Genomic DNA, 15,261 nt, shown 5'->3' on the forward strand with positions numbered 1-15,261 from the left:
AATGTTTACATTCTTCCAACCAGACTCGATTGTCTTAGCCCTGTGTCCAGACATGCAGGTGACTTCAGCCTCCAGCTAAGTGCTAGAGCAACAGGGTGGAGGCTGAGTGTGAACCGGCGACCCTGCACACCACAAACAAGAGCTTTAACCACTATGCAAAAAGAGCCAGGCTCGTCTGCATTCGTGGTTATAGAGCTTTTAACCTCATCTCATCTCACCGACAGGGGACAGAATCCGCAACGTCAGCGCATCTATCAACACTGCCTGTTATACTACACCTTCGTGATTGAAGAGAGTTTGGGGGAGTTTGTTTAAAATGGAAACCTGGCTGTGGCTACATTACTGATTTCTTTTCAATTGCAGTTAGCTCCTTTGTAATTTAAATAAAAGGGTGGCGATAGGGAAAAGTGGATTACAGTGATATCTTCAATACATAACAAACAGAAACTGAAACTCCTGATTGGGTTTATTCCAACTCATGCAGTACAGCAGATATTTACACTTTCATTTTTGTTGTATTTTTGTGCCGTTATTAAAATGACTATTGTTCATGAAAGACACTAGCATATCTATAATATTAATAAATAAGGACTGTAGAGTATTTTAAAATATCTCTTAAGAGCAAATTACCATAGGCTTTAGAGGAACAAACTTATTTAGATAAATATAGTACGGTTTTGTGCATCCCAGGCATATTAAAGGGATAATGTCTCAAAATACTCTTTAAATAACAATTAACTTCACAGAACAAACACATTTAAATAGACTGTACCATGTGAGCAGAGCCTGTGTTTAATATAAATGGCCGTTGGGTCACTCTCATACTTCACACAAGGGAAGTTATATTTTATAAATACATGCATTGTATCTCGATACAACAAACAGTTCAGTGAACATTAAAGTCAATAACACTTCAATAAAACTCACCAAACTGGAATGCTGCTGAAGCCTGGAAAACCTGGCTGTCTCATCATCACTCAGGGAAATCATTATTGATAATTGCCACTCTTGTAAGCACCAGAACAGATGTTTTGCTTAATAAATGCATGGGAACCACAATGAGTAATTAGTTCATGTGTTGCGGTCATTTTTTCTTTCCAGCAATGCCATTATACAAGCTACTCTTAAAAGGAGGGCAGGAAGGTCAGTATTCGCTATGATGATAGTCAGCGACCTTCATTTTGTAGGTGGATATTGTCATTCTCCATGTGTGCCATTTGCCACATGCTTATGAAGGACTCAGATTCTGTTAAATCCATCCAAATTGAAGCCAAACAATAAAAAAAAGACTTATTTTTTAATTTCCATGAACTGTTTTTTTAGCCCAGTTTAAGATATTTCATACACTAGCTTAGTCTCCCAGCAGGTAAAGTATTGGCACAACATACAATATTACTGTGGTCTGCTGCTTTGTTACTTTTAAATCAATCTAATAATCAGATCATCTGAGTCCCAACATTACCATAACTGGCATTTGCTTGCCAAAACATCTTGATAATTGCTGGCAGCAGTTTTGAGTTGTATTTTCATGTTTGCCTTGTAGCTACTGTGTTTTGCATCGCCGATGATCTGACTGCTTACTTACCAGCTAAATAAAACAAAACAGCGAATGCACAGGCAGGATTACAAACTTCCCTTTAAGTCTTTACTGGCTCAAGATGAAACGGCGATCAGCTTTGTGTTATTTTAAAGAATAACAATGCAATCTCGTTCTCTGCCTAGACAAGAACACAGCGGTCCTGGATGTGTTTTACAAGCCTGCCTGCCTTTCCTCTTTGTTTAGAGTTGTCTGTCCTTCCCCGGACTCTAAACCACCCACTAATCTCAATACACCCAGAGACCAATGACATCTTTTTGTGTCTTTTTACAACACCAATCTTAAACTACGTAATGTCAACTTAGGTAAGGTTTAAGGGTGATGCTTGTAATTGCTTTTAAGAAGTATTTATCGGCAGGTATTAAATAAATCCGTTCATTAATCTTTTGATTTCAAAACCAAAAAAGCTGTCCTTCCCTCACCTTTACAATAGAGTAAAAAATCAATGGCAATTAACTTCTGTTTTAAAAGCTGATTGGAAGCTCTCATTCAGGGCGCTGACATCTTCACTGCCGTACAGAGGGCGTAAACTGAGAACGAGGGGAAAATGGATTTATTTAATACCTGCCGATAAGTCAGCCTGCTTAAATCTCCACAAGGAAAGTTGACAGCGGTTGTCAGGCAGAACCAGCAGGGCTTTTAATAGTGATTAATTACAGAGCTGTCATGAAAACGAGAATCCAAATTAAAAATCAAGAGGTGCCCTTACACCTAGGAATGCAGACTTTTATAATTAGAAAAAAAAAATAATGAAGTTGGGCACTCATTGGTAATCTATGCAATCTGTAATTGAAATATCGGGTTTGCAAGTATCATTGTTATTTAACATTCTCAATAGCCCTTTTATCTGTTGGTACAGGGTAACACTTTACATTAAGTGTCTCTAATTACTGTGTATTTACATAGTCACCACTTAGTAAATATGTGTGTACTTACTATGTTTCGTATGAGATTCCTGAAAAAAAAACACTAAAAGTGCACCTGCTTTAAAGTGAGTTCTGGTGACCTGCAACAGGAGCAAGCATGTGAAATGCAATCATCATCTCTCTGAAAATGAAAGTTTCTTTTCTGAAGAAGCTGAGACTATATTAAAGCAGCTGAGGCAATGGTCCCAGTGTTTAATGAGCTCATTTCAAGCACTGATCATTACCCTTCCAATCTAATTATGTGTATGGTCTCCGTGCTTCTGTAAACATTCTGCTTGGGAGCGATGGGGGGAAAGCACACAACACCCACGTGGTAAGAGGCTGGTCCGAGGTCTCAGGATGGTACAATGTTAAATGAGAAACAATGCCGTCTTCACATTGACTGGGGAGACGAAGGCTGACTCAAGGATGACCTTTTATATTTGTAGACAGATAATTACTCAGAGGAGATCTATAGAATTGCTATAGAATTTTCTGTGGGTTCCAGTAGAATTCTAAGATAAGGCCTATACAAGTTACAACGATTATGGTAGAATTTGGTTTATTTAATGATTTTTCTATAGGCTGTGGAAAACATACACTACCTTATAAACAATTGAAATGCAAAAAAGAAAACAACTAAATAGAAACGTGACTTTTGGGTACAGAAAATACCAAATCACTTTGAACAGATTTTTTTTTTTTTTTTTTGCCAAATTGAACATAACCCAAGAATTAGGCAACATGAGTTTATCTTCAAACTAGGAACTTTGGAAACTCTTGGAATGGACATTCTATTCTGACATAATCATGACATCATCCACAGGATTCTTGAAAAATAACAGGTGTACTGCACTGGGTTTACTTTTCTTTTATATATATATATATATATTCTTAGTTATCTTCACCGCTCCCAGAAAAGTAAAGGGCTCCTGCAACTTAACTGCTAACCACTGTATGCATTGTGGGTAATTTAATAAGAGCGGTACGCCTTTTCAAGCCCTGGACTCACACAAAGCAAGAAAGGCACAATGCAGGGGTTTGTGAAAGAGCCAGCATGTATGAACAATAGTGTACACAAGGAGCGAAGGTGAGTGGAGTTAATCAGCTCTGATGACTGATAAGCTGACAGCTCCTATTAAGCACAACCATCCTGTGTACTCCACATATAATGACATCCTCGCTTCCATCATCATATGAAACAAAGTAAAACACTATAAACAGAATTTTCCCAGTTTGATTGTAACTGGTACTCTCTGCTAGAAGACAGGGGCAGGCTCTTAAGAAAGCGAATGTAAAACTTATGAGAAACTCAGTCAAGATGTTTCAGCTGTCTTCAGTGCACTGTGTTCTTCAGCCAAAACTTTTTAATCTACTTCACTTGAGTTTCTGATCAGTTTTACTTTAGATTTCTGATTGAGTGTTTTGAAGTTATGGAATATTTCTACCTTGCTTATTGGCTGGGGGCAGTCACTGACTGGCAAGGATTCACTGGGATTGATCGGGTATTCAACAGCTCGTAAGCCATCCAATAACAGAATGACCTCAAACCATTTATAAAGCCAGTGAGAGTTTGTGGGCACGGATCCACTGTGCTAGATCAGTTTTAATCTTCACAGGGCTCTTCAGTGTTTTCACAGATAGCAGTTGTACTTACCCACGGCAATGATGTTTGCAGATAGAAAGGAATTTCTGTGTTGCAAACTGGTGGGCTTTGAGATCCCAGGCTCCCTCTGACTCCATGATTCCGAGTTTAGCTTTGCTGCGCTCCCAGACATCATCCTGAACCCAATCTAGGATATTCCTTCAGGAAGAATCCAGACAGAGGGGTGTCGTAGAAGCTGGAGCCCTTTCTGAGCGTTACAGGACTCCCCGCAATTATTTTATTAAGGTACTGATTCTTCAGTTGGGTTTTTGTTTTCCAATAAAGAGTAGCTCAAAGTCAAACAAAAAAAAAAGCTTAGAATTCCCTTTCTTGGACTGTCGGTTTCCTTCAGATATGTTCAAGTAAGCTTTGTCTTTGTTTGTAGAAATAGAGAAAACCCCTTTTTTGTTGCTCACAGTTCAAGTTTATTTCTCACAGGACAAGAATCTCACCCTGTGCTTCAACAGCCTCATTATTACACCCTGTTATTTTTAATATCTCATTAAAATAATAATAATAATAATAATAATAATAATAATAATAATAATAATAATAATAAGTTGATGTTACACTGAAACAGAATCAGTCATGCTAGTTTTTATTTCCAGTGCAGGGTGAATGCTCTCCTTGACAGCAAGCGTCCTCAGACAAATTAGTGGGTTCAGGGTTCAGGGGAAATTCGAAGGAAGGAGAGCTGTTAGAGGCTGCTTTTTTTCGTGTCTCGTCCTCGATCACGTTGGCAACCCTTTGAAAGCCATGAAGAGCAAGCAGCAGGGTTCTGCTGGGCCTGCAGCCAACGTCAATGGAAGCCAGGGAGCCTGTCTGACTGGGAAGCCCACATAGCACACCTGTTCTTTAGAAGCAGAAAAGGTAAACGTTAGGGCAGGTAAAATAAAATTTTTTTTTTTTTTTTTTTTTTTTTCAAACCGTGAGGTCTCCTGCAAATAAACTGAAGCTAAGGAATACAAAGAGGATTTGTAATGGATCCCTAAACTGCTTTGCTCAGATATATTTAAAATTAACTTACATGAACCTATATGGAAAAAAAATAAATACATACTGTACACAGCCAGGTAGTATACTATGGTGTTTCTTCTTATATACAAGTAGGATGTATATGGTAGAATGCTTTCTTAGCAAACATCTTAACACACAGTAATGAAAATTAAAGCAGTAGTAGGGCAGCAGTGTGGAGTAGTGGTTAGGGCTCTGGACTCTTGACCAGAGGGACGTGGGTTCAATCCCTGCTAGGGGACACTGCTGCTGTACCCTTGAGCAAGGTAGATTGCTCCAGTAAAAACCAGACTGTATAAATGGGTAATTGTATGTAAAAAATAACGTGATATCTTGTAACAATTGTAAGTCACCCTGGATAAGGGCGTCAGCTAAGAAATGAATAATAATAATAAAAGCCAAAACCTTTTAAACTCTAGACTTAAAACGCTTGAGGGAAGTGCCTTCATAAATCTACTGCTTGACCATTTTACTTCCTAAGGTAAGTACTTGTTTCAAATCTATTCATTTCCAGAAATGACAAAAGTACTTGTGATAATCATGAGCATCATTACTCGTGTTAATGAACATTTTTACTGAACCAGATGTATCACAAGATGCATTATCTCAGGATCTAGACATAACACTTTTTTTTTTCATTCCATGTCAATGAGCCACCGGAGAAAAACCCCACTCTATATGGAAATAAAACTACAAGAACAAAATCAGCTGAGCTCCAGGGCCTAGCTCCCCAGACCAGCGGCCTAAATTCAGTGTAATCTTCAAGCAAACTGGGTTAGAGAGCTGCAGAAGAGTCTCCCGTGGCTTGTGGTTTTTAAAATCCTATAAAATGAGTTCAGAGGCTTCAGACTGCTCCTGTAAATGTGAAAAAACCTGAGAGCGATCTCACTAATCCAGCTCCTCAAAACCAGCTCCTCGGGTAAATCGATGCCTCTGTCTTCCTTTGTGTTTGTTGCTTTCTTTCTTTCTAGATCAGAAAGCAGCTGTTATGTTGCTAACAGTTGTTGTAAAGTCCTTTATTTTGCCTGCTCTAGGCTGCAGAATGGAATTGATGTATTCAATTTAAGTATATACAAGTTTCAAGGAGGCCTAGTTTGAGGCAACTTTGCTGTATCAAACCCCATGTCTCCCCAAGTTCCAAGCCACAGAGTGGCTAAATGTTCCCTCAGCTTTAGAAAATTGAATAGGATACAGAAATACACACACATATATATACAGTATATATATATATATATATATATATATATATATATATATATATATATATATATATATATATATATATATATATATATATACACATTACAAAAAATCTAGAACTGGTATTGAATTTCCTATTGAAAGTCACAGCGTGCATTAAGACAACCTCTAGTAGAACAGGATCTTGTATCATATGCTTGTGTATCTTAGCTGTATAATTGCTGGCCAGGAAATGACCTGCTTTACTTTACCTAACACAACCCTGTTTAGTGACTGACAGGGTTTCTACGTCACTGGAATGCATATCACTGGTCTATTCAGTAAGGAGAAGTGAAATGAAGGATTTACACTAACTTGCACAGGCATGTTCCAATGGAGGCACTTCCAACATTAACACAGAAAGAACATAAGAACATAAGAAAGTTCTCTTAGTCACTAATTTCTTGGTATTAAAAGACTTTACTAAGGTGGCAGGGCTATTGTGAAAGCTTAAGTTTAGCAGTTTGGACACCAGCCATGATAATGCAGAATGACATCACAGTGAAAAACTAAAGCCGTCTGATACACTGTAGCAACACCTTGCTTGATTTTTATTTTTTTTTGTATTAATTTGTACAAACCATAACATCTTTTAATAAATAATGACTGTTTTTATGTACCATTATATTTAAACAATCTATCACTACATCTGCTGTCAGCGTTGATAACGGCACTTTGCAGAACAAACTAGCTTGCTTGTCTTGTCACTGCTCCGGTTTACAACTGTCTTCATTTTAAATGTCAAAGGAGGTACATAAAGAATTAACATCTTTCCCTGGCTTCCATATGGCACAATAAAGTATTATTTGCATGTTTGTGACTGTACTTAAGCGTTAACTACAGGACTCATGGACCGTACGAAGAGATAGTAGTTACTTAGTAAATACATGTGCACTTACACATAATTACAATGATATTTTGCATAGTTACAATATACTTTATGTGAAAACTTTCTGCACGATACAGCCCTATCCCTAACCCTAACCCTTTTCTGATACAATTGTATACTTGCAAAAAGATTTACACATTAAGTACACTGGAACCATGCATAATAACATTGCAATTATGTGTCAGCACACATGCATTTACTAAGTAACTACTATGTAAATACACAGCAATTAGAGACACTTAATGTAAAGAGTCACCATAAACAGTACTGCTTCCACAGTGTCAGCCCAGGTATGGTACAAATGTATGGTGTGCAATGCAATATTCTCTCACAGCCTCAGGCCCCTTAAAAGCTCACACACTTATCAGTGTTGTGTCAGCCCGGAGGTGTCTTTTACAAAGTGTCTTCACAAATGTTGTACAGAATATCTGACTGATCAGGTTGAAGGTGGAAACCCTGAACAAACACATTAAAAGAGTAGCAGTAAAGCCCAGGATAGTAGACTTTTACTAGAAGTTCAGAACAATGCAAAGCACACACTGTGTGTACAAAATAGTTCAATACACACGTTAGACGTCAAGAGTACCGAGGCTCCCTCTGGGGAAACCTTACAAACTCCTAAAAGGTCAAGATCCAAATCTAAGCCTCTACTTTTTCAAGCCCCCTCTTTTCTAAAGTACAGGTATTACGTTTAATTTGGAAAAAAAAACTTCAACTAGAATATATAGTGCCAAGGAGCAGATTTCTATTTAACTTTAAATATAACATTTATCTACAAAACAGAATCCAGTAAGTGTGTGTATGTATACCCCTTCATTAACTGGATAAGCAATTACAATTTACTACACAATCATTTTCAGCCCATTATCCAGGAGTCTTAACTGACAACCGAGTCAGAAGCATTGAGATACTATACTGTCTCCGTCTGGCACAATCACAACTAATAATTTCTTAAGAAATTGAAGAAAGAAAAAAGAAGAAAGAAACAAGAACTACCTTTACTTGTTTTAAACCCCCAACCAAATCTCTACATACAACACGGCTCTAGAGTTTGTAAATGCTGTGCAATAAGCAATCTATAGGATGGCTGGTGAGGAGTGTGTTTTTTTTACCTTTCCCTTTGGTCTCTGGTTCATTCAATCCACCGATTCCTCAGCCAAATACTTGCAGTTAGACAAAGCTTCTCCACCCCAGAAGCTCATAGTATTTCCCAAAAGCTCTAGAAAGAAAACATTCTCCTCCACGGGGCGAGATTATGTTTTATAGAGACACTGCAGACAGTTTGCTGTCAGAGAGCACTGTAACCTCACACAGTCTGGGAGGAAAGTCAAGACTGAGGGAAGTGAAGAGCAGGTCTTGACTCGCAATCCAACATACCGGGAGGTGCCAGCTAATAGTGCTGGGGGTTTACAGGTGAGGAAACTCTGCTTTACAAATCTCATGCAAAGCTCAAGGAAGTGACAGAATCACAGACTTTTTATGGACTAGTGTGTGTGTGTGTGTGTGTGTGTGTGTGTGTGTGTGTATTTTTTGCCTTAAAACTTGGTAGCTAGGATTTTTCTCTTCTACATAATTAATAATCTTTTTCTGGTTCCAAACAAAATACATTTATTTTTTGGTTACAGACATTTTTTTTTCTTTATATGTGCCTTCCCTTATAACAGTTTATCACCGTAAAAACAGATTGTAATAATGGACAGTACAAGCATGGGAAAGCATAGGTACATCACATAGGCCACAAAGCGCACTAAAAAAACATGGTAAATCGTGGTAAATGTAAAGTATAACCATGGAGCAAAAGCATGGGAAAAAATGCAAAATTACTGTGCAGATTTTCTTTTTTTATACCAGTTATTACTACATAAACCATCACAGTAAACATCAGTATTGAAATTATATGGAAAATGTTTAATCTCTGAAACTCAAAAAACAAAGCCCCCCTTCCCTCCCAGTTTTCCTGTTCCACCAAACAATTCCTAAAGGAATTCCATATCTCAACCTAGGAGTGCACTCCCTAACATATCCTAAATGAATTCCATATCTCAACCTAGGAGTGCATTCCCTAACATATCCTAAATGAATTCCTATCTCAACCTAAGAGTGCACTCCCTAACATATCCTAAATGAATTCCTATCTCAACCTAAGAGTGCATTCCCTAACATATCCTAAATGAATTCCATATTAGGCAAACCCACTGCCTGACTCACATAGGCTGATCAACGAATCAAAGACTGCTTTCTAACTCAATATTCAAACAAGACTACACTCACACCTGGAGTGGAGGTTTTAGACACGTAGAGCTGTAGGATAGGAATTCATTTCCTAATCTTGGAGTGCATTAGTGCAATAGTATTCGGGCTACAACAGAGTTTAGGCCTGTCATTATAACCTCCCAATGCTGCAGTATCATGCCTATCCTCTATGCCTCTTTCACTCCTTGGGGACATGCTTGAGAATGTTCTTTCCTTCTCATTTTAATCTTATAAAATGGTTCTCTTTAAAACCACTGCCGAAGAGGCGAAATCTGAAACAAATATTTCAAATGAAATATATACTACCATATCACACTGTCTGATGTTCAAGTGCTTAAACGGTGTCTCTGAAAGAGAGCTGCATCTTTAAATGCCACTGAACCTCAGTGTATACTGTAGCGGCCTGTTTGTGACTGCCTGGGAGAGGTGTATGCTGATCCTTAATTGAAATTCACGCTGCGAGACAGATTGAAAGGCCAGCAACAAAGACCCGAAATAAATAGAGAGTTGTAATCGGACCAGCTGCGGACAGGGGAGTGAAAAGAAACGGAAAAGTTTGCCTTTCTGAATTCAAAGATTCGGGACACAGAGACAAAGGATGGGAAGCTAATTTAAATCATGACCGAAGGGGAGAGTCACATGCATGTGTCCTGCCAGGGTTAAAAAAAAGTTCTGTATTTCCAGTTATCTTACAGCCACATACTGGGAGTCGCTACTGGAACGTTTACTGTTATTACAGTACTTTAATTACCATGGAATTACATAGTAACCATTTAGTTGTGAAAACACTTCAATTTCAGTTAATGTAGAGTCAAACCTGCTTAATATCACTGTGTTAATGTCACCCTCTGCTTATTATCATCACATTGAAATGCCCTGGCCAGACTATAATGGGATTCAAGCCCTCACTTCAGTCCCTTGGCAGTGATATTAAAACTGAATTCCTAGCAAAACAACTGGTTTAAACCACATGACCAACACAGTGTAAAAGACTAGCTTTCGAGTTCATGCTTAAATAAGCAAGGAGGGCTTGCTGGAAAGAGCGGTGGTCCTGTTGTTAAGCTCATGTGGCCCTGTTCATCCTCAGCACAGTGCAGTCGTTTGAATCTCACAGATGTTATCTTTCTTTCCCACCACAGAAATTGCAAACACATAGATAAGTAGATAAGATTTAGCTGCGTAATAAATAATGTGTCCCTGATGTAGGGTTGGCTCTTTGTTGCAGAGTGATTTGCATTGAACCACAACAGACTAACGACAGTAAATCTCAGCTGACGTGAATGCTGTGAACAGCTTCAGTTTACTTTCTTTAGGGCATGGATTCAAAAGCATTATATTCAAATCATAATAACACATTAGAACTGATCTCGAATTTCGAAAATCGACACACTTCTATCCAGAAAAAGCCAAGTGTGTAGGCTACTCAGTCCGTGAACATGTAACTCTACATACGGCATGAGCCCCTTTTTATATAAATCGAATACTATGTACTATAATCTAACACATTTTCACTACTCCCCTGATCACCGTGCAGCTGAACTTTCATTTCCAATACATTTTCTACAACGACAAAAATAATTAACTTCAGCCGTCCTTATTTTACGATTTAGCATTCCAAGTTCCTCAGCACTGTTGAAAATGTCACGTCACAAACAGAGCGGGCTGACAGTGTGACGCTGACATAAAGGGCCTTTCTTTAAGAGCGACGGGATGGGTTCACATTACAGCTGGATACCATGGCTGAACTGGAGTAAATAAAATAAAAAAACGTTGTCAAATTACAAATAGCATAGCATCACATGTTTTAATGTCCTATGATTATACGTTTTCTGTGTTGCTGTTTCTGATAGATTATTATGTGCTGTGCTTAATAGGTTTAAAAAAAAAAACCTTTTCAAAAGACTAAATTGTGCGCAAGAATATTATTGTTGCGCTATGCACTGGTGAATAATACACAGGCAACACTGATATGCTTTCCCACCTCTTTTAGAGAAATCAGACTTGCCTGAGTCAACTTTTTGCTGGAATAATCAGTAAACAATTATCTAGGCTGTAACTACAATATAGAAAAATACAAATCACACACAGTAGGATATTAACGAGGTAAGAAATTGAAAAGTAGGAAAATGCTCCCTTTTATTTCTAAGTCTGTCACTTCAATCTGGGGATAATTATTTTCAGATGACAGTATGTTTTAATTAGATAACATATTACACTTCCGGGACACAGTTGTATCGGATATTGACATGGCACATACAACCTCAAATGACATTGAAACATTACTGTTGTCTTGCAGTTTAATGAACACATTTACTACTGATTTAGAGCAGCTTTAAATGAGGAGGATCCGCCTTTCGCCTCAAGCAAAGCTTGTCACCATATTTCATTTTATTAAACAAACTTCCTAACAAACTAAACGTGGGAGTGTATATTGTTCCAAGGTTGCTATATTGCGTATTGGTCAGGAAATGGGAGGTACAAAGAAGGCATATACATTTAAAACAGGGAGCTCACAGCTGTCACTTACAGTAAATATGCACCATGAAATCTCTAGGAAAAACAAGGCCTGTTCAGACCTGTGGGGTTTCAATGGTTGTACTCTGACAGTTCTAAATATTTTCTTTAACCCATTAAATACCAAATACAATGTTCTTTGAAAGCTCAGAACACAAGCTGTAGTTATGATGATACATTCTAAATCAATATTTATTCACAATTTTAGATTTTTTAAATCCTTTGTTTTGGCTACAAACTGCTGCATCCTTTTTTGAAGTTAGACGTGCGCACCAGTGAAATTTCATGCCCGCTATGAGTGGGGAGGCTTCAGTTTGTTATTTTATACTGAGGCATAATAAAAGCATCTGAAGGGCTATATTTGTAGAATTAACCAGTTTCATTTAGACTTAAAATTGTGGTTAACAAAATTGGAGTAAGTTATCATAACAATATAGTTAAAGAGAAAATGTAAATAGCAGGTAGATGCCAGTTAAAAATGCTCCAGAAAATTACAAAGTAGCCTGTCCTCAAATGAGGACAAATGGCACTTAATGGGTTAATAAAGTATCACTGAGTTTTCCTGACAGTAATGAATGTTTCACAGGAAAATGCAGTCGGTAGCAGTTTGAAAAGCGAGACGTTTCGGACAGGATGTGATTTGTTAAAAGGTTGAACAGTTTATTGTTCTGATTAGTCATCCTAAGTGTTGCTAGAAGGAGCTGACTCACAAAACATCAGAAACGGTTTACTGCTTACTGCAGTTTAAGACGTAACTTACGTTCACATGTCCTTGCGGTCATGGCTTCAATTCAAACTAAATGTGTCTCTTCTTTACCTATCATCTATTCTGCTGTCATTAACATATCTATTCCCTGTAACGAATCACCCTAGTAAAAGTTTTCCATGGAAAATCTGTACAGTAATTATGAAGTGTCCCATGGGTTTCCCTTGGTTATATATGCATGTACAGTGCATTGCCATTGCTGTGACAGCTATTGTGATTGCATTGTAAGTTTAGTATTGTAACAGCAGTATTCATAACTTCAAACACTTCAAACTAAGTCAACAAGATAGTTTCAGCAACAACTAAACTAAACCAGACCAATTCATAACTGGATTCCACTCAAATGACAGTACACCCAAGAAAAGCATAGCCCTTTACCTTCTAGTGAGATGCAATCAGATCACATTGAGAATCCCTGTCTGCACAGCACAGATCGGTCCCATTTTAAAGCCTTGCTCGCTGTCGACTGGCAGAGTACACACGCCACCACGCAGCTCTCTGCCCTCCACACCAGGAAGTTGTTTGTTATCATTTGATCACTTTATCTCTGGTGGGTGTTCCCATCTTAAACATTAACTAGCTGCATTTAACCTGCTCATGGATCTGACAGATTTAAACTCTCTATAAGGGTCCGTGTGTTATTTCCTTTGCATTTGAGGATTGTTAGATAAAAGCAATGACTTTTCAGGGGATCTTACTGAAGTTTAGCTGACGCTGTTTGTTTTCGAAACATCCTGCAGGCGGACAAAAGCCTTTGTCCAAACAACGAAGGCTGCACCTGCTTCTTCACACTCAGGTGAATATGAACAGACTCAGGAAGCAATGACTGGGAGCCATGCTGCTGCCTGCCAGCTCATATCAACCAGCCAGGTGAACGCAAGACCTTCCTAGTATCAGAATACAGAGGGGATTATTAACCACTGTAAGCAATCTATATGTTTTCAACATCCTTTTTGCAGGCAAAATTACTAGTGCAGTTTTACCCCCACCTTCCCCAAAGCTAACCCACTCCTGATCACACACTGTTAACAGAGTCATTAAGTAATCTGAAGTTATGGATGATGTCAAAGTTTGGAATTGAAGTCGCACACATATTTTCTCTCCAACGTGCACAGTACTAATTATCCTCATTATTATAAGCACTGTACAAGGTTGATAGAATGGCGAGCCCACCCAATGCTTACAGTACCCAGAGCTCTTTCTTTTCCCCAGTTGCACTGTAGTATGACGAAGACTGAGACCTTGGGCACTTGTTTAGAGAGAAGAGCAAGCCAAACTCTGCAATTACTCCTTCATCTGTTCAGAGAACGTCAGAAACAAAGTCAAGGTCATCTTCGACGGGCAGACTAGCAGAAAAGCGGATTATAATTAGAATTGCAAATTCCATGGTTTCCCATCTAAAACACAGCCCTGTATTCAGGCAGTCAGATCGGGGTTCTGCAGTTATCATGCATTCTACTTTAAGTCTTGCTTTGTTGGGTTATACTAAAGCAACACAATAATCTTAAGAAAAGATTCCACATTCCCTGACCCAGACGGTCCAACAAAACATAATCTTTTTAACTGGCATCTACCTGTTATTTAAAATTTCTCTTTAACTATATTGCTACAATAACTTGCTCTTCTTTTGTTAACTGCAAAAGTTACAGTAAGTCTCAATATAATGTATCAAATTACATAAATACTGTTTGCATTCAGATTTTTTGGATTAAGTGGTTGATTTGATCAGCCTATACACCACAGGTATAAGTCACAGCTGGACTGCATCAATAACCTATCTGTGGTTAACCAGGGTTACCCTTAAAATAAGTGATTGATGAAATCCTGATGGAATCTCAATTACAGTAAAACACAACAGCTGTGGTTTGTCCCGGTGGGGTATAGGCTCATGAAATCAACCCTCTGGCCCGCTCATAATAAAGTTATTTGAATACCTATTTGGTGTCTACTGATTAAACTCACTGCACTATAAAACCAGTGGTGATAAATTACAAGTCAATATTATTGATACAGACAGTATACAAGCACGCTAGCTGAGTGCAAAGTCCAGTTGGAGCAACTGTGATGAATTTGTCTCTTAGTAAATTGGTTCAGTGAGTACATGGCTTCCTCCATGATGGTCTGCAGAACAGTTGCGTGCCCCCAATGCTTTCTGCTCATAATGCTGTGTTAAGTGTGCACTGATGAATGGCTCAAGGCATATGAAGCTGCTGTTCAGCTGAGCATACAGGTTTGTTGGGTTACTATGCGCAGTACAAATCCATTGTCAGGAAGAGGTTACCATTGGGTTTTTTTAAAAAAGCAATTTGCTCCTAAGCAGGTGTTCCTTTTACTGCCTAATTAGAAGGTGTAGATCTCAGGAACTGCCCAAAACAACTGCACCTTGTGCATTTAATAGATGCTTATAGTCCAGGCTGAACGACAATCTTTACTGCAGAC

General features: G+C 38.3%; 1 protein-coding gene across 1 annotated transcript in view; it reads right to left on the reverse strand.

Moving 5' to 3' along the window:
- The window catches only part of LOC117425631 (1-phosphatidylinositol 4,5-bisphosphate phosphodiesterase eta-2), a 119,941-nt gene that overhangs the window by 101,603 nt on the left and 3,077 nt on the right, over positions 1–15,261 (reverse strand). Inside the window, exon 2 of the mRNA XM_034904428.2 lies at positions 4,160–5,000. Within this exon, the coding sequence (XP_034760319.2) occupies positions 4,160–4,283 (124 nt within the window). The 5' untranslated portion in view covers positions 4,284–5,000. The remainder of the gene's footprint in view (positions 1–4,159; positions 5,001–15,261) is intronic.

This window comes from Acipenser ruthenus, chromosome 27, assembly GCF_902713425.1.
Source record: "Acipenser ruthenus chromosome 27, fAciRut3.2 maternal haplotype, whole genome shotgun sequence".
Classification (NCBI taxonomy): domain Eukaryota; kingdom Metazoa; phylum Chordata; class Actinopteri; order Acipenseriformes; family Acipenseridae; genus Acipenser; species Acipenser ruthenus.